This window comes from Equus przewalskii, chromosome 13, assembly GCF_037783145.1.
Source record: "Equus przewalskii isolate Varuska chromosome 13, EquPr2, whole genome shotgun sequence".
Lineage (NCBI taxonomy): Eukaryota > Metazoa > Chordata > Mammalia > Perissodactyla > Equidae > Equus > Equus przewalskii.
Genome location: NC_091843.1, coordinates 85,303,332 through 85,327,486, shown reverse-complemented (window position 1 = coordinate 85,327,486; position 24,155 = coordinate 85,303,332). Strand labels below are relative to the sequence as shown.

The 24,155-nt window shown below is 38.3% G+C and overlaps 1 protein-coding gene across 2 annotated transcripts in view; it reads left to right on the top strand.

The window, feature by feature from the left end:
- JMY (junction mediating and regulatory protein, p53 cofactor) overlaps positions 1–24,155 on the top strand; it is a 104,281-nt gene that overhangs the window by 64,299 nt on the left and 15,827 nt on the right. For both annotated transcript variants that reach the window (XM_070571544.1, XM_070571545.1), the window contains 4 exons: positions 5,270–5,439; positions 15,470–15,635; positions 16,342–16,529; positions 18,931–19,017. In XM_070571544.1, the coding sequence (XP_070427645.1) occupies positions 5,270–5,439; positions 15,470–15,635; positions 16,342–16,529; positions 18,931–19,017 (611 nt within the window). The remainder of the gene's footprint in view (positions 1–5,269; positions 5,440–15,469; positions 15,636–16,341; positions 16,530–18,930; positions 19,018–24,155) is intronic.

The window sequence follows — 24,155 nt, the reverse complement described above, 5'->3', positions numbered from 1 at the left end:
AGGAAACTTCCTTAACCTAATAAAGGAATCTACAGAAACCCTACAGCCAACATCATATTTAATGGTGAAAAGCTGAATGCTTCCTCCCTTAAAATAGGTAAAAAGTCAAGGATGTCCACTCTCACCACTCCTATTCAAGAGAATGTAATAAATCTTAGCCAGATCTCTTAGGGAAGAGAAAGAAATAAAGGCTTATAGTTTGGAAAGGAAGAAATAAAATTCTACCTTTTCGTGAATGACAATATTGTTACTATAGACATTGGTATGGAATCTACTTTTTTAAAACTCTTGGAACTAATAAATGACTGTCTCAAAGTCACAGGAAATAAGCTCAACACAAAAGTGAATCATATTTATCTGTACAAGTAATGAACAATTGGAAATTGAAATTTAAAAAATAATACCAGTAGGGCTGGCCACATGGGCGAGTGTTTAAAGTTCTGTACACTCCACTTCAGCAGCCTGGGGTCACAAGTTCGGATCGTGGACGTGAACCTGCTCCACTCACTAGCCACGCTGTGGAGGTGTCCCACCTAACAAAAAAATAGAGGAGGATTGGCACAGATATTAGCTCTGGGCTAATCTTCCTCAAGTGAAAAAAGAGGAGGATTGGCAGTGGATGTTAACTCAAAGCAAGTCTTCCTCAAAAGAAAAAAAAATCATTTATGTTAACTTTTCCCAAAATGAAACACTTAGCTATAAATCTAACAAAACATAGACAGGATTGGTATGCTGACAGTTACAAAACACTCGTAAAAGTCATCACAGACGTAAGTAAATGGATAGACACATTCTGTTCATGGATTAGAATACTTAACATAGTAAGGATGTTAGTTCTTCCCAAAGTGATCTATATATTTAACACAATCCTTATCAAAATACCAGCAGGATCGTTTTTTAGATATTAACAGGCTGGTTCTAATTTATGTGGAAGGGCAAAGGAACTACAATAGCCAAACAGTTTTCAAAAAAACCCAAAACAACATTGGAAGACTCACACTACCTAATTTTACAAATTGCTGTAGACTTACAGTGTCATGGTATTGTGGAAGGGATAGACACGTAAATCAGTGCGAGAGAACAGAATACAGACATAAACTCCCAAAGCATGGCTATTTAATCTTTGATAAAGCAGATCAATGGAAAACAATAAATAGTATTGAAACAATTGGTCATCCATATGCAGAAAAATGAACCTTGATCTAAATCTCACACTTTAAACAAAAGTGAACTCAAAATGGATCTAAATGTAAAACTATAAGACTTCCAGAAGAAAACATGAGAAAAATCTTTCTAAGTTAGAGTTAGAGAGTTCTTAGCAATGACACCACAAATACGAGATAAACTGTAAAAGAGAAAAATCTGTAAAAGATAACTGTAAACGATAAAATGTAAAAGATAAAAATGATAAAGAGTATGAACTGTAAAAGAAAAAATTGATACAATGAATTTTATTAAAGTTAAAAACTTTTCCAGGCACTATCAAGAAAATGAAAAGATGAGAGTATTTGAGAGAAATATTTGCAAATAACATTTGTGACAAAGGACTTATATCCAGAATATATCAAGGACTCTTAAAACTCAACAGTAAGAAAACGAACAATCCAATTAATAAGTGGGGCAAGGACTTGGGCAGTTTTCCAGAGGATAAAGAAGGCAAATAAGCACTTGAACAGATGTTCAACGTCATTAGTCATTAGGATAATGCAAATGAAAACCAATGCAATGAGGTACCAATGCATGCCTATTAGAATGGCTAAAATAAAAAATACAGACAATACCAAGTGCAGACAAGGGTACAGAGTAACAGGAATTCTTCCTGCCTTGCTGGTGGCAATGCAAAATTGTATAGTCTCTCTGGAAAAGAATTTTGCAATTTCTCATAAAGATATACTTACCGTATGATCTAGCAATCCCCCTCCTGAGTATTGGCCCTAGAGCAGTATGACAGTTTTTAAAATAAAAATTAAAAAATAATGCATTATATTAATGTTTCTTTGAACATTTAAAGATCTTTCCCTACTGTGAACTATTTTTATGATAACTGTGTACTTAAACTTGGTTTAGTCTGCTTTTTAGATGCACTCTTCTCTAATGTTTAAAAAAAGTCTTTGCATTATGATTAAAAAAAATAACCATTATAGAAAAGTTAGAATATTAGAGGAAAAACAAATCTAACTCTGTAATCCTGCCAACCTTTTGCAGCTACTTTGTATATCTGTCAGTTCTTTTTCTCCACACATGATTTATTACATAAATGCAATGAATCTGTATTTATTTTCGTGCATAGTTCATAGTTTGTTGGTTCTGATTCTATACAGTTTTGATTATTGCTCTTATTTTATACTTTGCTTCTCTGATTTCAGGCAAAACATTTTTCTTTGTGATGAGCATCATTCTAGGGTTCCAAGTGCGTCATCAAAGTCATTTTAGACTTCTTTGTATCTCACTTCTGGTGACTTTATTTATCCTAGCAGGTAGCCTTTGAGCCTAAATACAGAGAGAGAAGTATTTAGTTTGCTTGACCTTTTAATTTGCCTTTTCTAAGCATGTTTCTCTCCTCCCCTGTAAGAGAAACAGAGCAAAGATCTCTGTATGGATTTATGCTGCTGAAAGTAATAGTCCTACTTTATGTTTCCAATCAGAAGGTAACTTTCTACTTTCTCTTTTTAGAGGAGGAATAAAACAGACCCCTTTATTTCTTTCCTTGCATAACCTTCATTTCTTTCCAGGTGTAACCTAATTTTCATGTATTACTGCTTAGCTTTTAAAAACATCTTAAATGGGCCTGTTTCAGACAAGGATACATATGTTAGTACATTTAAGTTTTTTTGTAGATTTAACATGATTCCTTGTAAACACCAGGACTCTGTTGCCTTCAGAGGTTTTTAACATATAATGATCATCATAGAATATTATTACAGGGTTATTTTCCCAATAAGGTAAATGGTCAGCTTAGCAAGAATCTTTATTCTTACCAGCAGAGGAAGAGAAGACTCTGATTTAGAGGTTTTCTGTTCTAGGAGTATTCCAAGCATTCTACGTTCATAAATAATTTTCTTCATTACCTTCATATTCCTAGACTGTTGGAAAGTAATTCCAAGTGAAATGAACAGCAGTTAGATGTAAGAAAACGTTCTGTCCAAAGACGTTGGAAGACAAAGTATTGGCTAGCTCTCATAGTAGATTACAACCTGAGCCTGATTTAGGACAGGGATCTGCTCCCTAGACGTGGTCCTGAAGTGGGGAGCAAGAGAAAAGGCTCCCAGCTGTGAGGCTGCAGAATGTTCGACTGTGTGCTGGGATTACAAGCTCAGGTAGAAATGGTAGAGGTAATAGACTAGGGGGTGAGCAACTTGGGTGTTAGATTTAACTCTCCTACCATAGGTGTGTAACCTTGCTTTTAAGTTACCAAAACCCCTCCATTTTGTGTATCTACATAGAAGGTATTGACAATGCATACCTTACCTATTCCATAGGATTCTGGGCAGATAAGTAGAGATAACATATGGAAAAAGTGCTTTGAAAATAATATATCATATGAATATGAGTGACTGTGGTGGTGTATGCATGAGAGAGAAAAGAAATGAAACAGAACAGACCATCTATCCGATTACTTTTGCCATATGAAGTGGGAGAGACATTTGAGGACCTATCATTTTCTAAATTCCCTCAAAAGCCTTCCGACTAGGTACTGTATTTCTTTACTTTTTTATTTGAGGGAATTGAGCCCAAGAACAGTTTAAGTTTCTTGCCAAAAGTTACACATCAGCTATGGGTGGAATTGGGAATTTGACTCCAAATCCCCTGCTGTTTTTTTCCTACAGTGTGCTACTATATTGATCTTATGGCTGCATAAATGTTATAACACAGTTTGGAAAGATTGACAGAAATTAAAAATGGTGGAATCATTTCACATTCAACCAACATGAGTAGATTTCATTTGTTAGAAACCCTAAAATTGAGGTTCAGAGCAAGATTATGAATTGAAAATATTACCTCCTATATGTTAGCGTTTAAAAGCCACAGAAAAACACAGAGAAACCAAAAGAACTGATATATTTAGAGGAGATTCTAAGTTAGCAAATTCTTCATCTGTTATAATAGGAACTCAACAGATCATTTTTTTAAAGACTAAATTAAGAAATAGCAATTTTCTTGTATGGAAGTAACCACCAGAAGCGATTAAAAGCTGGTTGCATTTGGGCATTGGGACTAAGGGTAGGGGAGAGCTGAGCATGAGAAACTGCTCTTTTTTTGTTATAAGCCTGTCTGTGGTTTTAATTTTTAAGTGTGTACATGTGTCATTGCAAAAATTATTAAGATTTTATAAAATTCTGAGGCAAAGTTTACTGAGATATACTTCTTTGCCAAAGAAGGACATAGTTAGGACATAGTAGCAGCACAAAATTATCAGTTAGCTCTGAACATATAAAAGAAACTACTAGGGAAGGGGTCCTGACTGAAAGATTACATTGGTACTAATCAGATTGCCTGCCTCTTTATGATAATTAAAACATCTCTCTGAGCTGTTGAAGTGTTGGGGCCTAAGGATGGTTGGGTTAGTTGTATAAGGACTCTTGATGAACCACTGACTTACTGCTGTCGGTGACAAAGTTCTTTAACTGGAAGATAGTAGCTGTTTGATTGCCAAGAAATACCTTTTGAACTAGGCCTCTATTGTGGCAAACTAGAAAGTTCTTCCTCTCTTTCTTGTGTGTGTTGTGGGGTGGGGTTGAGTGTCTTTCTTGGGACTTGGTTGGACCACTCTAACTCACCTGGACATTAACATCTGGGATTTATTTCTCCCTACATCAAATTATTATAGTACTTTTGGAGGACTCAGAATGGTAAAATTTAGCACATGGATTTAATTAATTTTAAGTAATCTTGAATAGTTATGGCTCTCATTTCAACTAACATACCCAGGAAAAAGTATAGACACTCACAGAATAAAGTTTTTATAGAAACTTTGAAATTTAGTAACCCTGGACGTGTGAAAGAGTATTTTAAAAAGTTTTAAAATTAATCTGACCACTCAATTTTATCTTCAGAAAGTTATTTCTGAGGATGATTATTTAAAATTCTTATTGAAGACAGTAGAGAGAATCGAAGATATTGTTGAATTATATTTTAGAGCTATAATTTATCATGGGGTAGGATTTGTGTGTTTATGTTTGAGTGTGTGGTCAATGAAAACTAAGACTTTCAAATGCTTTAGTATCAAGTTTTATGTCTTAATGTCTCTTTAAAAAATTATTATTAATAGCTGTGTACGATCGAATGCGAGCTGATCAGAAGAAATTTGGTAAAGCATCATGGGCAGCAGCTGCTGAACGTATGGAGAAGCTCCAGTATGCAGTTTCTAAGGAGACTCTGCAGATGATGAGAGCTAAGGAGATCTGCCTGGAGCAGAGAAAACATGCACTGAAAGAAGAGGTAATAAAACCATCAGAAAAATGCATAAAATTTAAAATGCTTAAATATATACGTTGCTCATTTGCTGATAGTTTTTCTAAGTATTAGATGAAGCAAACATTAGGGTCTGGGAGTACGATACTTTTGAAAATAAGGAAAGTATGTAGTTTTAATAGTGAGTGAAGATTAAAGCTAGTGTTAGGGATGAACTCAGGAGGGTGTTCGAGATGGCGTATAGTAAGACTTGATGGTTTAGGCACAACTCTTCAGTTTGTCTTTTGTACCCAGAGTTAAACCCAAAATACTTCAAAGATGAAGTGTTTGAATTATTAAGTTAATTTTGGATTGTTTCCCATTGATTTCATTTATTCATTTTCTGTCTTACTTGAGATAATTAATAATTAATTGTATCATACATTATTTTATTAAGTCATTTTTGGAAAAAAAAGAAATCACATTCTTTTTTGCCTATATGCCATACATAAAATATTTCTAAAACCAAACTCCTTTATTTCTCCATAGCAGGTGTTCCTCAGATCGCCCCTTTCTGTTAAGGCCCCTGCTTCTTCAGCATACTCCAGGCCCAAACTTTAGGGTCACCTTTAACTCTTCCCTTTCCTTTGCCTTCTTTTTCTACCTTTTGGAATTCTGCGCAACTCAGATGTCCCTCGTCAGTTATTCACTCAACAAACATTAAGTGTTTTTGCCAGGAATTACAATGGGTGATGGGAATAAAGACATGTTTAATACCCCTTGGCTTCCTACTTCCTCCCCCTACTTTTCAAAGCCTTTTTTTTATATTTTTAAGATTGACACCTGAGCTAACAGCTGTTGTCAATCCTTTTTTTTTTAATTGCTGTTTCTCCTCAAATCCCCCCAGTACATAGTTGTTTATTTTAGTTGTGGGTCCTTCTAGTTGTGACCTGTGGGACGCCGCCTCAGCATGGCCTGATGGGTGGTGCCATGTCCACACCCAGGATCCGAACTGGTGAAACCCTGGGCCACCGCAGCAGAGCCTGTGAACTTAACCACTCAGCCACGGGGCCAGCCCCTCAAAGCTATATTTTTAAAGCATGAATAAAATGCAGTCGTGGTATTTAGAGTTCTTAGAGTATGGTGGGGCAAGACATGTGCAGTGTGAAAATGAGCTGTGAGGTAGGCAGGTATCACTGTATACAAAGTGGATCACTGGTGGAGTGCTCAGCTTTGACCAGAGGGTCATAGGTGCAGACAGCTGCATGTTCCAGGAGTCCCAGTGGGGACAGGAAGGGTCAGTCAGCCCAGTTATCTGGAGAAGGAGTAGTGAGAAATGAAGTTGGAAAAGTAAGTGAAATTTGGGGTTGGTCCTCCATGCCCTGCCAAGGAGTTTGAATCTTACCCCAAAACAGTATGGAGCCACTGTAAGATTTTAATCCAGGAGTACCACGATCAAATTTGTTCTTATGAAGTGTTACTCTGGCCAGTTTATAGCGGATTGGTTGGAGGGCCATTCTTAAAACCTTAGCCCATTTCCTTACATGGAAACTCTGCTTTTCAGACAGGTTTGTTGCTGACAACAGAAAGCAAAGCTTTTCTCACAAATGAGGGTAAATATCAGGAATTTGGACCCTTAGCTCAGTAATGAAAGAAGTTTAGGTTAAAGGCAACAGAATTGGGAAAAGTTAAACCTATGTTATGTTTTGGCAACCTGAAATTGCTGCTTTCAAAACTGCTCAGGTTGTTGCAGGACTTTCCTGGGCAGTTGAGCACTGAGTAAAGGCAGGTTGGTGACGGTCAGATGCAGATGGCACGTGCCTGTGCCCTGAGTGTACGTGGGCAGTGCCTGTGTTCACAGAGCACCGCAGTCTTGAACAGACTGGTAAAGGAGGCAAGAAAAGTGGGGGTTTCGTTGGGCAGAGCAGAATGAGCTGGCTGAGGCAACTGAAGTTACGTTGTTTAAAAAGGGCAATTACGCTTCAGAAGGATTAGGTAAGAAGAAAATCGTTTAATTGATCCTTAGATTTGTTGTACTTTGTAGCCCAAAATGTTTTTTTAAATCACATCATTGAGACATAATTCACAAACTATGTAAGTCACCCATTTGAAGTGTGCAATTCAGTCGTTTTTTTTGTGTGTGTATTAACAGAATCATGCAACCATCACCACAGTCTACTTTAGAGTGTTTTCATCACCCCAAAATAAACCCATGCCCATTAGCAGTCATCCCCCATCTCCCCTCAGAGCCTCCCCAGCCCTAGGAAACCACTATTCTACTTTCTAGCTTTATAAATTTGCTATTCTGGACATTGCATATAAATGGAATCATAAAAGCTGTAAGTGTTTTTACTGTTGTTTTCACGTAGCATGATGTTTTCAAGGTTCACCCACGTTGTGGCGTGCATCAGTGCTTAATTTAGGTTTTTTTGCTGAGTGGGCCTCCATTGTGTGGTTATATCACGTTTTATGCATGCATCAGTTGATGAACATTTGGGTTCCTTCTGCTTTGGGAGCTATTATGAATGATGCTGCTGTGAACATTCAGGTGCAGGTTCTTATGTGGACATTGATTTCCATTTGTCTTGGTGTATATTTAGGAGCGAAGCTGCTGTTTAACCTTTTGAGGAGGTGCCAGACTGTTTCCAAAGCAGCTGTACTTGTTTACATTTCCACTACAGTGTATGAGGGTTAGAATTTCTCCACATGTCTCTCTACATTATCACTAATACTTTTTATTATTTGTGTTTTTTAATTATAGCTGTCTTGGTGTGTGTGAAGTGGTATCTCACTGTGGTTTTGATTTGCGTTTCCCTGATGGCATGTGATGTTGAATATCTTTGTGTTGTGTGTTTGTTGCCCACAAAGGTATCTTCTTTGGAGAAATGTCTATTCAGATCTTTTGCCCTTTTTCTTTTCTTTTTTTTGAGGAAGATTAGCACTGAGCTAACTACTACCAGTCCTCCTCTTTCTTGCTGAGGAAGCCTGGCCCTGAGCTAACATCCGTGCCCATCTTCCTCTACTTTATATGTGAGACGCCTACCACAGCTTGGTGTGCCAAGCGGTGCCATGTCCGCACCGGGGATCCGAACCAGCGAACCCAGGGTCACCAAGAAGTGGAATGTGCGAATTTAAGCACTGCGCCACCAGGCCGGCCCTCTTTTGCCCATTTTTAAATTGGCTTATTTTGTTTATTACTGAGTTGAAAGAATTCTTTACATATTCTACATAGAAGTCTTTTATCAAATATATGACTTGCAAATATTTGCTCCCATTCTGTGGTTTTCCCATATTGGTTTTTAAAATGTTGACTATATATTTGTGAAAGTAATATATTTTAGTCTCTAGAGGAGAAAATGTCGTCTCCATTTTTATTAATGCAGCTTTATATAAAATTCATTGCTTTATGAAACTCTTTTTGGCTTAGGAGATATAGCAAGATAGTCCTCATTGACATTTTAAAAGCGTATATGCTTATCTACTCTTGTTGAAAAAATAGTATATGAGGTAACCTGTAATGTATCATGGCTGTGATTTAGAAAGAAATCTTTTTGTTAATGGATTTTAAGTTGTGACTTTGTTTTTCTCTTACATTTTCTTATTTGCCACTATTGTTAAAGGTAAAATTGGAACTTGTCTTGTCCTGGAACTTCTTCACACTTTATATTCAAAATCTCTTTCCAAGGATTTCAGCCCCCTCTTGCATTCCCCTGAGGCATTTCTACTGCATTCTCCTTTTCTAGTTAGCTTTCTCCTTCATGGTACTAGCTGTCTGGAATTTTCTTAAGTTCCAGAACTTTTAAAACTTAAACTCCTAGCATTTCGTTGCCTGAGAAGTAGAGTAGTACTCTGCCTTCATCACATTCACTAGCTTTGTTGTTCTAACCAGGCTGACATTGAGTTGTAGTGACGACATAGGTGCCTAAAAGTGCTGCTGAGGGTGACTTCTGACTACTTGCTGTTCCAAGAAGACTGTTCGTACTGGAATTGATCTAGGGTGGTAGAGGAAGGGCGGGGCTGAGATGGCCCGAGAGTCTGAGATGATTGTCCGTGGGGTCATTTTCCCTGGGGCCATTCCATTACTTTAATAGTTGGTTTTTTAATGTTCTGGATTGTGTTTGAATTCTTCAAAGGATTTGGTAAAACTGTCAGTTAGTCATTCTTGCCAGGTTTATGCTTGTTGTGTGTATATAATACATGTATTGTGCTTTACATATATATGTCTGTGAAGATGTACTGCACCAGTTTTATTAGCATAAATTCAAGCTGACCGCATTACTCATGAGAAACGGCAAATGTGAGTGATTAAGTCCGTCCCGAACAAATGCTGTGCCGGTGGAGGCTGTCTAACCCAGTGCTACCCTGTGATTTAAGTTAGGAGGAGACTTTTGTTCTTTACAAAAATGGCAGTGTGCTGTGTCTCCTTACATTATTTTAAAAACAAAAAACTTCTTTCTGATGCGACAAAACAAAACACTTTCAAAATTAAAATTAGAAATTAAATTGAAAATATTTAGTAATATTTGCCAGGAGTATGATGCTGAACTTGAAATAAAATTTCTAAATGCTGAAATGTTAAATATCTCTGAGGCAAGCAAAATTCTATTTGAGTTTTAAATTTTCCTTACACTTAGGAGTAAGTACCATTCCTTTTAATCAATCTCCTTTTTATTTATTTCTGAGTCTTGACTGTAGTCATTCTTGTCCTTTCTAGGTCACAGACTCCTGCCGATTCAGAATTTGAAAGCTAGGAACACTGACCTCAGGGAAATACATGTATACACACAGCTTTGCCACAAGTTCAGTAGGTTCCCAAATCATCTGTACCTGAGCCTCTGATTCCAGATTGTCCTCTGGTGTTCAGATTTTCCCATCAGAAACTCCTGAAATATCAGTGTATTTTTGGCCTAATACTTTTGAAAGAATCCAGGGTGAGTTTAATTAGTTGTAGCTGCTTTAAATTACCCTTTAAATAGTATACTCCCCCTCAAGTCCAGACTCAAAAATAACAGCGCCATCTGACCACACACGTACACCTTTGCTTTCAGATCTGCATTCTTCACAGATCACATCAGATATATTTTAAGCCGTTGGACAAGATTAAAAAACACATAATCACGCAGGGTTAGGAGTAGGATGTGTTAGAGGTGTTATTAAAATAAAATTTATCAATGAAATAAGGGGATTCTCTTTGTAGTTATTAACTGAAATAGGAGATACTAAAATTAAGATGCCATCATGAAACAGATCATAGAAAGTACACATCTCTCAATAAACTTGTAGACTGTTAGCTTCTGTAACTACGTTCTCTGTCTAACAGGAGTTAACCTGAAAACTCTGGATTCCACTCCTTGTGGTTGAAGGTTCTAACAATACATCAATGTGCTTTCTTGTCTTGGCAGAGGATTTTAACCGTTCTCCATCCGTTCCTTTTTAAAACTTTGTGATTCCTTGAGGTCATCTCTGTGAACGTAAAAACTGCTAGAATATTGAGCTGAATATATACCACTCCTGAAGCTAGTTCCTTATATTTCATAATTTTGTCTTTCTCCTAAAAGCATAAGCTAGATTATGATTAATTAAGGTTATATTCCCCTATGTCAGTTTTATTTAAGTCATCAAGTATTTATTGAGCATGTGCAGTATACCATAGCGGATAGAAGTTTAGGATCTAGATAGAACTTCCTGCAATGATGGGAATGTTCTATTTCTGCACTTTCCAATAGGGTGCCTGCTAGACACATGTGTATCAAACTCTTGAAATGTGGCTGATGTGACAGAGGAACAGAATTTTTTTATTTTATTTCAATTTAAATAGCCACATGTGTCTTGTGGCTACTATTTCAGATAGAACAACTCTGTAGATCCCGATTCTGCAAACTAACTGCTTATGTAACCGTGGGTGAATTACTTAACCTCTCTGTAAAATATGATATAACTTCTAGGAGGGTTATGATTCCATGAGTTAATGTATATAAAGCATTTAGCACAGTGCCTGGCATAGAGTAAGAAACCAATAAATATTAGATATTACTCTGATCTATGTTAGGTTATTATGCCAGTATCATGGAAGGGAATACAAAGATGAGAAAAATATAATTCCCATGCTTAAGACATTTACTGGCATTTCATATAGGCCTTGTCAAAAAGTTTCAACAGCAAGGAGCTTGCATGTGGACACAATCTGAACAGAGGTGGAGAAGCTGGGGTGCTTCTTCAGGCAGGAAGGCTAGTTTTTTGTTTTTAATTTATTTATCTGTAAGTCTATTCCATATCTGCACACTAGAAATGTTAAAGTCTCTAAGTTCAAAAAGCTAGGTTCCACTCTAAAAGTTTTAATTTATATTACTTAATTATGAAATTCTATTTTAGCTATCTAAATTACATTTTGGTCATGGTTACAAAAAAAAGATAATAGAAATGCTTTAAATATTTCAGGTCCTGTCCATAGTGCTTTAGGTATACTATCTCATTTAATTCTCAACTATAACCCTTTATGCTGTAAGCCCTTAAGCCATTATCTGAACCCCGGAGGCCAGGTATGTTTCAGAATTCTAAATTTTTCAGATTTTAGAAAGGTAATTTATAGCATATAACTTCCAGACGTGTGTTACTATTCCAATAATGAAACAGATGGATATTTACATTAAATGGAATAGAGACTCATATCAATTCAGATTATGTTTTCCTACAAATGGATTATGTGATTAGGTTTTGATATCAAAGAAATTGTGGATATTTTTAGTTTTCCAAGATTTCTGAAATGTGAAATTCCAGATAATTCTGTCAGCTTGTATGTATTATCCATATTTATGCAGCTGTTATTGGTGGGACCTGTATTTATATTCAGGTTTGTCTGGTTCTAAGTCTTATGTTTTTTCCATCTTTTTCACATAAAAGGGGTAGTATTGATTGAGAGTTTGCCTTTACTGTTATTTCTCTCAGGCTGTGTATGGTTTTTATGCCTACTTTTTGAACCCTCACTCACTTCTTGTTTACTGCGTACTTGATCTCAGACAGAGGTGGGTGCTCAGTGAGTATTTGTTGAATGAATGACTGAACCCACAGATTCTCTGAAAGCTCTGTTGTCACAGTTCCTCACCTGTCATGAGGTTTTCTGTTTCTAGCACAGTGGGGTAAAAGGCAGGACAGAGGTGTCATTAGTGTGTATAAATTGCTTTATATCTGGTTTCATGATATGGTTGTCAAAATAGGTACACGTGAAACCTGTGTCATTATTGTGCATGGTGGAGTGCTCATCTGTGGGGTCAGTAGTATATGGTGTACTTATGCGGGTAAATGGACATCCACTGGTACTTCATTTCCTTGCTACAGTTATTGTAAAAACATTTTTCTTCGTTTCTTTTGCATATTTATTAGAATGATGCTCCCTACTTTTGTCTAGTGAAAAGGCCATTCTCCTAGGAATTGGGAGAATTGGGTGTGGCTCCAGCATTGCTGGTGTATTACCTGGGTTACATTGAGAAGTCACAGTTTGCTTTGGGGTCTTGATATCCTGATAGTAGCAGTTTGTTTAGAAGGATGAAAGTGAAGCTGAACAAAATTTCAAGGTAGCAAAGTTTTTGTTGGCACTTGATTGTCTACTTTTTTTTTTTGCTGAGGAAAATTGTCCCTGAGCTAACATCTGTTGCCAATAAATTGTCCCTGAGCTAACATCTGTGCCAAACTTCCTCTATTTTGTATATGGGATGCCGCCACCACATGGCTTGATGAGCAGTGTATAGGTCTGTGCCTGGGACTTGAACCCACAAACCCAGGCCACTGAAGTGGAGTGTGTGAACTTAACCACTGCATCACTGGGCTGGCCCCCATTGTCTACTTTTTTGAGCACTTAACCTACATTTTAGACTTCCTTCCTGCCCAGGGAAGCACTGCCCCCACGTATAACAAAGATACCCAGCTGTGGCACCCACCTTCTCTGCACTGCTCCTTTGTCTAGAATCAGTGCTCCTTCCACTCTGGATTTCTGTTCCCTTAGTTCTGTGGCTGTCAGCTGAGTCAGGTACCGGGAACAAACCAGTCTGGAAACTTCAGATGTTATAGGGCAGGGATTTGGAGCAGCATAGCCTCATACCTCTCCATGCCTTTCACTGAGGATTTCGCCGCCCTATTGAAGTTTAGATAAACCTCAGAGCACCATTTTGGCGTCCCTGATTTCTCTGACTTGTCTCATTCCTTTCTCTTTAGCTTATCCGATAAAAGTCCTCTCTGCTCTGGTCCTGCCATCCTTTTCCTTTGCCTGAGGCCTCCCACTGCCCTGTTGCTTGTTGTCTCAGAGGTTGGGATTTCACAGATCCCTCATCTGCACCTCTGTCTCTGATGGGGTTTTGTCCTTTTGAGCCCAGCCACGGCAAATCAACCTCTGGACTCCCTGGCTCTGAATAGAACTCACTGACCCAGAAGATTGGGGGTGAGGTCACTTCTTGTAAGAAAAATACCCCCTTGCTTTCTCAGTTTGATATTTGCTATTTGCTGTATTCTGGATCACTCTGCGTCTCAAGTGTTTTTAAAGTACATGGGCCCAGGGCAGGGATCAGAGTACTGCTCTGCTTGCAGTTGGAGTGGCTGACAGTGTGAAGGTGTGTCATCAGGGGCCTGTCCACTTCCTTCCTTAGCCAAAGGAGTGGATAGGAGAGACAGACATGGAGAGTGCTAGCGGAAGCCTTAGCTCAGTGTCCTGAACGTGGCAAGTAATGGTCACTTTCTGCTGAAGAGAACTGGAGGCGGTGAAGACAGAACTGACAGCCTGGGCCTGAAGGGTGTCCCTGGAATGATCTTAGAGGAAGGTTTTTAGACTCTTGCACACTGAGGTTTTAACTTAACTGATTATAATTCCCCACTTAGAGCCTTCTTAAAGCCTTCTAACATTATATATTTTAACTGTTAGTGTGCTGTGCTCAAAGAGAGTGTGGGTGCAGATGGCAGAGGTAGATGCATCCTGAGGCTGTGGTCTCCAGAGTTGGACAAGAGCCCCAAAACAGTGTGTGAAGGGATGTTTGTAATTTAAAGTGAGGCTGGGAGTCTCAGGAAAGAAATCCCTCCACGGTTCCTATTTTGTGACCTAGGACAAAAACAGCAGAATTTCATTTTGTCAGCATTCCCCTCCATGAGCCACTGTAATTAAACACCTTGGGGTTTGTTCTGTATTTATTGTTTGTTACCCATGAAATATTTCCTAATGCATCAGGATCATTGGTTACAACTTAGATAATTTAGTAAACATTTACTTATAAAATTTTTATAACGTTTATTAAATAGCACTGCGTTTAATTCAATGGTTTTTTTTTTAATGTCTGCCATTATACATTTAGACCGCAGCCTAACTGTTGCTTTGCAGTTCGAAATATTTGCATCAAACCTCATGCAGGACCACCCACCACTTCATGAGACATGGCCAGAAATTTCTGAATCCCACCTTAGGTTCAGTGTCAGACCCTGGATTTACTTAAAGATGCTATTGCATTTACTTAAAGGTACTAATAGTGATCGTTATCAGTAGATTGCAAGAATTTCCATGAAGAGGAATTCTGTCTTGCTGCTCCACTCACACTCACTCACCTTGCTCTCTAGTCCACAGATCCTAGAAGCTACCAGGCTGTGACCATGGAGCAAAACACAGCCCCAGATGTGTGGAGTTGACCAAACTTTTACCCTTCTGTTGTAACCCACCCAGTATGGCCTAATCGTAGTCATACATTTTATATGAAAAGGATAAATGCATAACTTAGCATGCACTTTTGAGAGTGAAAAGGGACGCTATTAATATTTATGTCAGGACAATTAGAATAATAGATTATCATCCTAAATATGAATAAACTGTAATGTAAATAAACTTTAAAAACTTTATTTTTACCATGTTTGCCTAGTTATTTCCAAAGCCATATGTTTTGATTATTACTGCTTTTATCTTTTTTAAAACCATCATTTCTTGCCTACAAGTATCTTAGAACAGTTGCTTCATGGATTATCCTGTCTGATTAGTGTTCTTTTCTAATCACAACTTGATTTTTTTTCTTGTCCCCACCAACTGATGTTCTTATTTTTATTTTCCTTGCAGATGCAGAGTTTGCAGGGTGGTACAGAAGCCATAGCCAGATTGGATCAGTTAGAAGCTGATTATTATGATCTGCAACTTCAGTTGTATGAAGTACAGTTTGAAATCTTGAAGTGTGAAGAGTTACTGTTGACAGCACAACTGGAAAGCATCAAAAGACTTATATCGGGTACGTTTAACCACATAAACCCACAACAGATTAAATACGTAGGAAAAATGGACAAGGACATGGTCAGCTATGTTTCTTCTGTTGAGATTAAATAAAGTCTTAATGTAAAACCTTTTTAAGAAGTTCCTAAATGGGGCTGGCCCCATGGCCGAGTGGTTAAGTTCGCGCGCTCCGCTGCAGGCGGCCCAGTGTTTCGTTGGTTCGAATCCTGGGCGCGGACATGGTACTGCTCATCAACCACGCTGAGGCAGCGTGCCACATGCCGCAACTAGAAGGACTCACAACGAAGAATATACAACTGTATACCGGGGTGCTATGGAGAGAAAAAGGAAAAAAAAAATCTCTAAAAGAAAAAAAGAAGTTCCTAAAGTCGAACAAGTGGTTTAGTAGACTCCGCAGTGCCAGTATGTGTTATCATACTCACTTGGTAAAAGTTATTTCAGCCAGAATCTGTATTCTCAAAAATGTTGAATTTGGAGGATGAGGAGGATGATATTTAGCATTTATTGAGCACTTAACTGTGTGCTAGACACTGCTAAGCACTGTGCACACATTCACCTTATAAGGCGTATTTCCTAATAATCACTATTTTACAAAGAAACTCAAGAGGTAATGGCTTTGCCCAAGGTTACAGAGCCCATGAGTGGGTTAGAACCTCATTCTGTCTGGCTTCACAGCCCATGCCCTTGTTGCTCTTCTGTGACAGAGAAGAGAGACGAAGTGGTGTACTATGACACGTACGAAAGCATGGAGGCCATGCTGGAGAAGGAGGAGACGGCCACGTCTGTGCACTTACAGAGGGAAGAGCTCCAGAAACTCCAGCAGAAGGCGCGCCAGCTGGAAGCAAGACGTGGACGGGTTTCGGCCAAGAAAGCCTACCTCAGAAATAAAAAGGTATAATAGGTTAAGTATTTATTGAATATGTAGCCTTAGTTTTAAATCTTGTTTTTATTAATTAATCCTTGACCATATCTAATAATTTTAATCCGGTTTGTCACTAATACCTGCATATCTTTTAAAACTAAGTGAGAAGTACCCCTTCTCAGTCCTCAGGCCATTATATTAAACATGTGTAGATCTCCAAGAATTGCCCTCTTAAACACATTACAATAGCCAGATGTGCTTTTCACCTCAGCCACCCTGAAGGTGACTGCTAAAAGGCATGACTACAGAATCCCATGTGATGCAGCTCCTGCTCCTTGTTATTTAAGGAGGCCAGTGGTGTTCTGCAGTTAAGTCCGAGCACTGACCTCAGTCTTGAAGGAATTATATATACACACATAGAGGCTCATATCAATTTAACACACAGTCTTCACTCTTCATTCGTATTTTAATCTAAGTCAGAGCTAGGGAAGCTCACCCCTAGGGAATCTGCCCATTGACCCCAGCAGCCTCAGATCTGCTGCAACCCATCACCTCACACGGAGTCAGGAGCTCTAAATGGTTTTGCCCTCCCCCCTCCCTGCCCCCAGCCACTGAAGCCCACCAACTGAGGTGGCCGAATTGTAGACCGAAGGAGGAGGCTAGAAAGAGAAAACTAGAAACACTAAGTCCTAAAAAGAAAGAGAATGTGACACAACCATACCATACAAAAGATCAAAATATGCCTCTTGATGTAGCATCGTCTTGTCTTCCTTGTTGTCTCCATGTCAGCGTGCCTGGGTTCAGTGCCCGGGTTCACTGGCTGCTTGGCTTATCTGGCACCCACAATAGGATTTCATCCCCAGGGTGGTTCTGATTGTAAGTGAGTCAGCCCTGCCTCTCCTCTTCAAAGACAAGGATGGTCTCTGCCTGTGCCCTGAGGACCTGAAGTCTCTGCTTCATGATTAAACTTTTCAAGAAGAATAGTAGAAAGAACATTGTTCTTTATGTATTTTATCTTCTTTAATTCTCCCAATAGCCAAATGAGATAATTTTTTGCCTGAAATCTGGAAAGCTCCGAAAACCGATAGCGTTCTCATACTTGATTTGGTGGCAAACCCAGACCCGAACTGATATGAAGTAGTTACTTATTTCTTTGTCCCACTTACTTTGTTCATTTATTTCAGTGAAAAAATATTAGTATTACTATTTGTGGGGTGCTGCTTCAGAGCCTGTTGGAGTTACTGGGTAATATATGATATATGCAGCATGTCATCTTTCTAAAATCTGAACAAAATTTTAATTTCAAAACACATCTGACCTCTGTTCTTGTTAAGGGATCGTGGGCCTGTGTCCTCATAACCAAGGGAACCAGGGCTTCCGGTGGTTAAATCAGTCACCCAAGGAAGTGTGGCCAGTGTGGGGCAGAGGGAGGGCTCTGTCCCAAGTCTCTGTGGCTCAGTGCTGAGTCAGTATACACTATATCACGTTGCTGTGTATTACTACCCTTGTTTTCCCCTGGAGACGGCCTGGGACGGGTTCATTTCATGATGGATACTTGTTAGGCAATAGAGTCAACCCAGTGTGGGTGAAGAATATGATAGAAACAATTGCTTTAAAATATAGTTTACTGGCTTAAAAGGTCATTCATTGTGTGACTTTCTCTAGTTAGAAGAGTGATCTTCTGGTGTAGCTTTGAGAGTGTTGGCAACGAATGTTAACCCTTTTATCTGGAGGACTTCTCCCAAAGGACGCAGGGAAAATGAAGACAGCGTGGTACCACTAAAACCGTGCCAGAGATAGTGCATTATTTTGTGAAGAAGCATGTATCTCCTATTTTAGTAATATGTTTTTATTTTCATGTGAGTAGAATAAGCACACCTATATTTTCTTTATAATTCTAATTTTCTAATCTTTAAGGTCTCTTTTAACTCTGAGGTCTCTGACCAGAAGATTCAGATTTTATGAAAATGTTTAAACCAGTCCAGTCAAAATTATATTCTTTAACGCATCAGAGACAGCTTAAGAATACAGACTTTAAGCCAAAAATTGTGTATCCTTTTTTTCCCAGACTAGTTTAAAGTGTACAATATGACTTAGAATCTTCTGGCCACAGACTTCAGAGCTGAAAGAGACCTTTGAGATCATTTCAGGACGCCTCCTTCCACGCTACGTTGGCCCATCCGTCTCCCTCCATAAAAAGAGAAATGGGAGTTCTAGAGAAGTTAATAGTTCAATAGAAGAGTCTTTTTAAGACCCCGGTTATTTGGCTTATGCTGCTTCAGTACTCCAGACAAAAAGCCAGAGGTAGCATTGGTATTTTGCTATGTGGGTATATTGTGAAGTTTAAAATTCAACTTATCAAGTAAACCCTGGTGTGGTGTTTTGTCTTTGAGATTTCACTTATATTAAAACATATTTTATGTATTTATAGGAAATTTGTATTGCAAAACACAATGAAAAATTCCAACAGCGTCTTCGGAGTGAAGATGAATATAGAAGCCATCACACAATACAACTAGTAAGTTTGGACTCTCGGAGAATTAGAACAAAACTTCAGTTTTTACGTGTCTCAAAGTGAATGAGAACTACAGAGAATACAAAAGTGTTATAACTAATGTTAGCCTTGGTTCACTATATATACTTTATTATTTAGAGCTGTTTTGGGCAAAATTAAGTTGAAAATAGACACAGTTCCCATATACCTCCACGCATGCACAGCTTCCCCTACCAACCAAATCCCACGTAAGAGTGGAACATTTGTTACAATCAGCGAACCAACGGTGACACATCATCGTCCAAGGTCCATAGTTTACATGAGAGTTCGTTCTTGGTACTGTATGGTCTGTTGGTTTTGACAAATGTGTTATGACATGAATCCACCGTTATAGGACCATACAGATTATTTTCGCTGCCCTAACAGTCCCCTGTGCTCCACCTCTTCATCCTTCTCTCTCCCCAAACTCCTGGTAACCACTGATCTTTTTACTGTCTCCAGTTTTGCCTTTTCCACAATATTTAATTGGAACTATACAGTATGTAGCCTTTTCAGATTGGCTTATTTAACTTAGTAATATGCATTTAAGGTTCCTCCATGTCTTTTCAGGGCTTGATAGCTCATTTCTTTTTGGTGCTGAATAATACTCCATTGTCTGGATGTAGCACAGTTTATTTACCCATTCACTCACTGAAGGATATCTTGATTACTTCCTTCCAAGTTTTGGCAATTATGAATAAAGCTGCTATAAACATCTGTGCAAGTTTTTTTGTGGACATAAGTTTTCAACTCCTTTGGTTAAATACCAGGGAGTGCAATTGATCGTATGGAAAGAGTATGTTTAGTTTTGTAAGAAACTGCCAAACGGCTGTACCATTTTTGCATTCCCACCAGCAATGATGACCTTTCCTGTTGCTCCACATCCTCACCAGCATTTGGTGTTGTCAGTATTTTGGGTTTTGGTGATTCTGATAGGTGTGTTTTGGTATCTCATGGTTGTTTTAGTTAGCACTTCCCTAATGGCATATGATGTTGAGCATCTTTTCATAATGCTTATTTTCCATCTGTATATCTTGTTTAGTGAGGTGTCTATTCAGATCTTTTGCTCATTTTTTAATTGAGTTGTTTGTTTTCTTACTGTGGAGTTTGACGAATTCTTTTATTCTGGATAACACTCCTCTATCAGATACTGTGTCTGCAGCAAATATTTCCTCCTCGTCTGTGGCTTGTCTTTTCATTCTCTTGACAGTCTCTCTCACAGAGCAGAAGTTTTTAATTTTAATGAAGTCCACCTTATCAGTTCTTTCTTTCATAGGTTATACCTTGGTATTGTATCTAAAACGTTATCACCAAGCCTGGAGTCATCTGGATTTTCTCCTATGTTATATTCTAGGCGCTTTATAGTTTTGCATTTTACGTTTAAGCCTATGGTCCATTTTAAGTTAGTATTTGTGAAGGGTGTAAAGTCTGTGGCTAAACTTCTTCCCTTTTTTTTCCTGCATGTGGATGTCTCATTGTTCCAGCACTATCCTTTCTCCATTGAATTACCTTTGCTCCATTGTTAAAGACCAGTTGATTGTATTTGTGTGGGTCTGTTTTGGGGCTCTCTGTTCTGTTCCATGGATCTAGGTCTTTTGCCTCTCCAAAGAAACTTTAGAATCAGCCTGATGAGAACCGCAAAATAAGAGGCTGGGATTTTGATTTAGATTGCGTTGAATCTAGAGATCAGCTTGGGAATAATTGACACCTTAACAATATTGAGGCTGCCTATCCGTGAACAAGGAATCTCTCTCCGTTTGTTTAGTTCTTCTTTGATTTTCTTTCATAAGTTTTGTAGTTTGCCTTATATAGATCTTGTACATATTTTATTAGATTTATACCTAAATCTGTCTGTCTTTTTTCTTTTCTTTTTGGTGGTAATGTAAATAGTTTTTCATTTCAAACTCCAGTTGTTCATTGCTAGCCTGTTAGAAAGCACTTGACTTACACGTCAACCTTGTATCGTGCAGCCTTTCTCTAATCACTTATCAGTTCCAGGAGGGTTTTTTTGTCGGTTCTTTTATCTACTTCTTTGGTCAGATTTTCTCCATAGACAATCATGTCATCTGTAAATAAAGACAATTTTATTTCTTCTGTCCCAATCTGTATATCTTTTATTTGCTTTTCTTGCTGCATTAGATAGGACTTCCAGTAGGATGTTTAAAAGGAGTGGTGAGAGGGGACATCTTTGTCTTTTCCTGATCTTAACAGGAAAGCTTCCAGTTTCTCACTGTGTAAGTATGATGTTAGCTATAGGGTTTTTTGTAGATGTTCTTTATCAAGTTGAGGAAGTACCCCTCTATTTATAGTTTGCTGAGATCATTAGTTCACTTTTTTAAAAATCACATTACAAACCTTCCACTCCTGGTATTGCTGCACCCCATCGTTCCTGCAGTATATTATCCTGACAGTAGTCTTTTCAGGCACATATGTCTTAGATTAGTCAACATCAATAATTTATATTTCATTAAATAGGAGAAATGCTGGCGTGACCATAACACTATGCTTATTTAAAATTTTTCTTTCTTTAGTGTCACACTAAAGGCCAAAGGGCTTAAATTTGTCTCTCTTATCCCTTAAGCTCATTTTGGCGTGTTAGCTAAAGCTGCCTCTTACTCTTGATTTTAAACACAGAAAAGTAGCCAAACTACCCATAAACTCTAAGATTCATCTTTCTTTGTCCAGAAGCTAGAAATAGCAAAATTAATTATCACAGTTTTATTTTTCATTCCTATTTTCATGGGTCAGAAACTGCTTTGTAAGGAAGGTTCAGCAATGGACCAGCGTAATGGTTAGGTGAGTCAGAATGCCCTCTACCGTCACCATCAGCACCTGTGCTGTCAGCTTGTTACTGAGATTCTACACTTGGAATTTGTTCCTTATTACATGAAGATTTGAGCTTCATGAAACCCAGTACTTTGGTGGATGGAGTAACTAATTAACTTTTAGAATGATTATCAAGTCCTTTCTCAATGAACTTTACAGGACAAAGAGTAGTAAAAATGAGGAAATTGAAAATGAAATAGAGGGAATCTCAAAGATAAATATCATCTACCTTACAATTTTGCCCAATGCCAGCTTTGGGTGAAATACCTCATTGTAGGAGAATGAATCTCTTAACCATCTAGTCATCTTTAACATGCATAGCTAGAAGAACGTGAAAGTTGGCTTACATCAAAAGAAATCATTGTTTTTCAAAACCAGTTTTAAACCACCTTTATCAAAATCTTGGGTGGTGGATTATTTAAAATGTTGATCCCTAGATTTTAACCTTATTGTTTGAAAAATTCTTCTGGAAATCCTTGCAAATTAAATATGTAAATAAGAGGAATTAATTTTAATATTTGCTAGTAAACTCTCTAAAACAGAATAGTTAATGAAATGAAAATTACTTATTCTTTTTTTTTGTTGGCTCAGAGACAAATTAGGTAAGAGAAGGAAATAGCGGTCAGGAAACAAGTCAGTTTTCCCCATTAAAACATACATTCTTGTTTTATGTAACCACATTCATAACTTATGGATTTCACTTCAGGAAAGAACACATGGAATACTTTTAAACTGTAGTTTATGGAAACTCGTCCGAGCTTTTTAGATTATTTTGTTCACAGTGGCTCCTTTTAATTCTGCCTACTTCCTCCATGCTCTAATATGTGCCCTGCCAAATCATTGTCTAGTCTCATTTTCTTAAAACAATACTTTGTTATGAAAACCTTTTATCGCTTTTATTGAAGCATAATATACATATAGAAAAGTGTCCAGCTCGCAAGTGTATAACTTGAAGAATTTTCACAAGTTGAACGTACCTATGTACCAGCACCCAGATTGATAAGTAGAATGTTAACAGAAACCCAAAGTCCCTTCTGTTACCATCTAATAAGTACTCCTCCGGCCAAAATAAAAGGTAAATTGTGTTCATTTTACAGACTCATTAAATAACTTTCCCAAAGTCATCCAGTTAGTAAAGGGGCACCTTGTATTCAGCCCAGGCCTATCTGTTACTTGCTATGCTTTTAAACATAACTCTGATGCTATGCTCTAGAAGGGCTTTATTTCCCCATATAGCTCATCAGTTCATGCCTCAGGAATCTGAACCTTTCTCCTTCTCTCTTCCTCTAGGATCTTTTAAATTATAGTAAGATTTGACTTTGTATATACCAGCCAACAGCCCAGCAAGATGATTAATCAGTTAATTTATCTCTGAAGTCCATATCTGACTATTTATAGATTATGTTTAGAGATGCACATTCACAGTTTGAAAACTCAAACTAAGTACCTCTTAGATAACTAATGTTTCTCCCCCAAGTACTAGGAACTGTATCTGTTGGATAGTGTACTTTCTCTAAGTATAGAAAAGTGTCTTCACCTCTGGAGTCAGTGCTCCTCTACAGGCCTTAGAAAGACTCTGTCTGCAGGTGGCTGTGGCATGTATCTGGGCGTGAGAAGGTGCAAGCTCACTCCCAATTCCAAGTGGCCACCAGATGTACATGAGATCTTTTTCTGTTTCTTCCTTTTGCTGACTCAGCTGGAAGAGTTGCACATTCTAGCTATATGAAATAGAAGTACGCACGGAGTAGGGGCGAGGAGGTGGGGTAAGTTCTTGCCTCACTGTGTCCTTGAGCTGTTCTGGGCTTTCCTTTCTAAAGGAGAGAGTCCACGTGGGATCTTTCTGCCTACTTTTACTATAGAGCTCCGGTCATATCTTCTCTTTATTTTCCCATCTGGAAACCTGTAGGAATATATAGCAAGTCTTCTGGCATCTGGCACTATTGCTGAGAGATGCCTGACTTTGAGTCTACTAATAAATGGTCTTTGAGAACTCTTAAGACTTTCCCAGTGAGAGCTCTCTAGGCACAGGCAAAAGGTCTTTCTGACCTTCTGCAGGAGGAAGAGATGGAAGAATGTTCATCTTAACTTCGCCAGTAACTCCTTACCTCCCTGCCTCCCATAAATCTAAGGGGCTAATTTCCATGCAAAGGATCCAGCCCCCCTCACGAAGAGAGAAGAAGTGTAACTGATCTCTGTTGTGTGTGGTGGTCAGCAGGTTGGATGTGAGGCCCTCTTCAGTGCATTCCCTAATCAGTAGCTGCAGATCCGTGCGGTCCTCCAACAGTGCGGTTATCAAA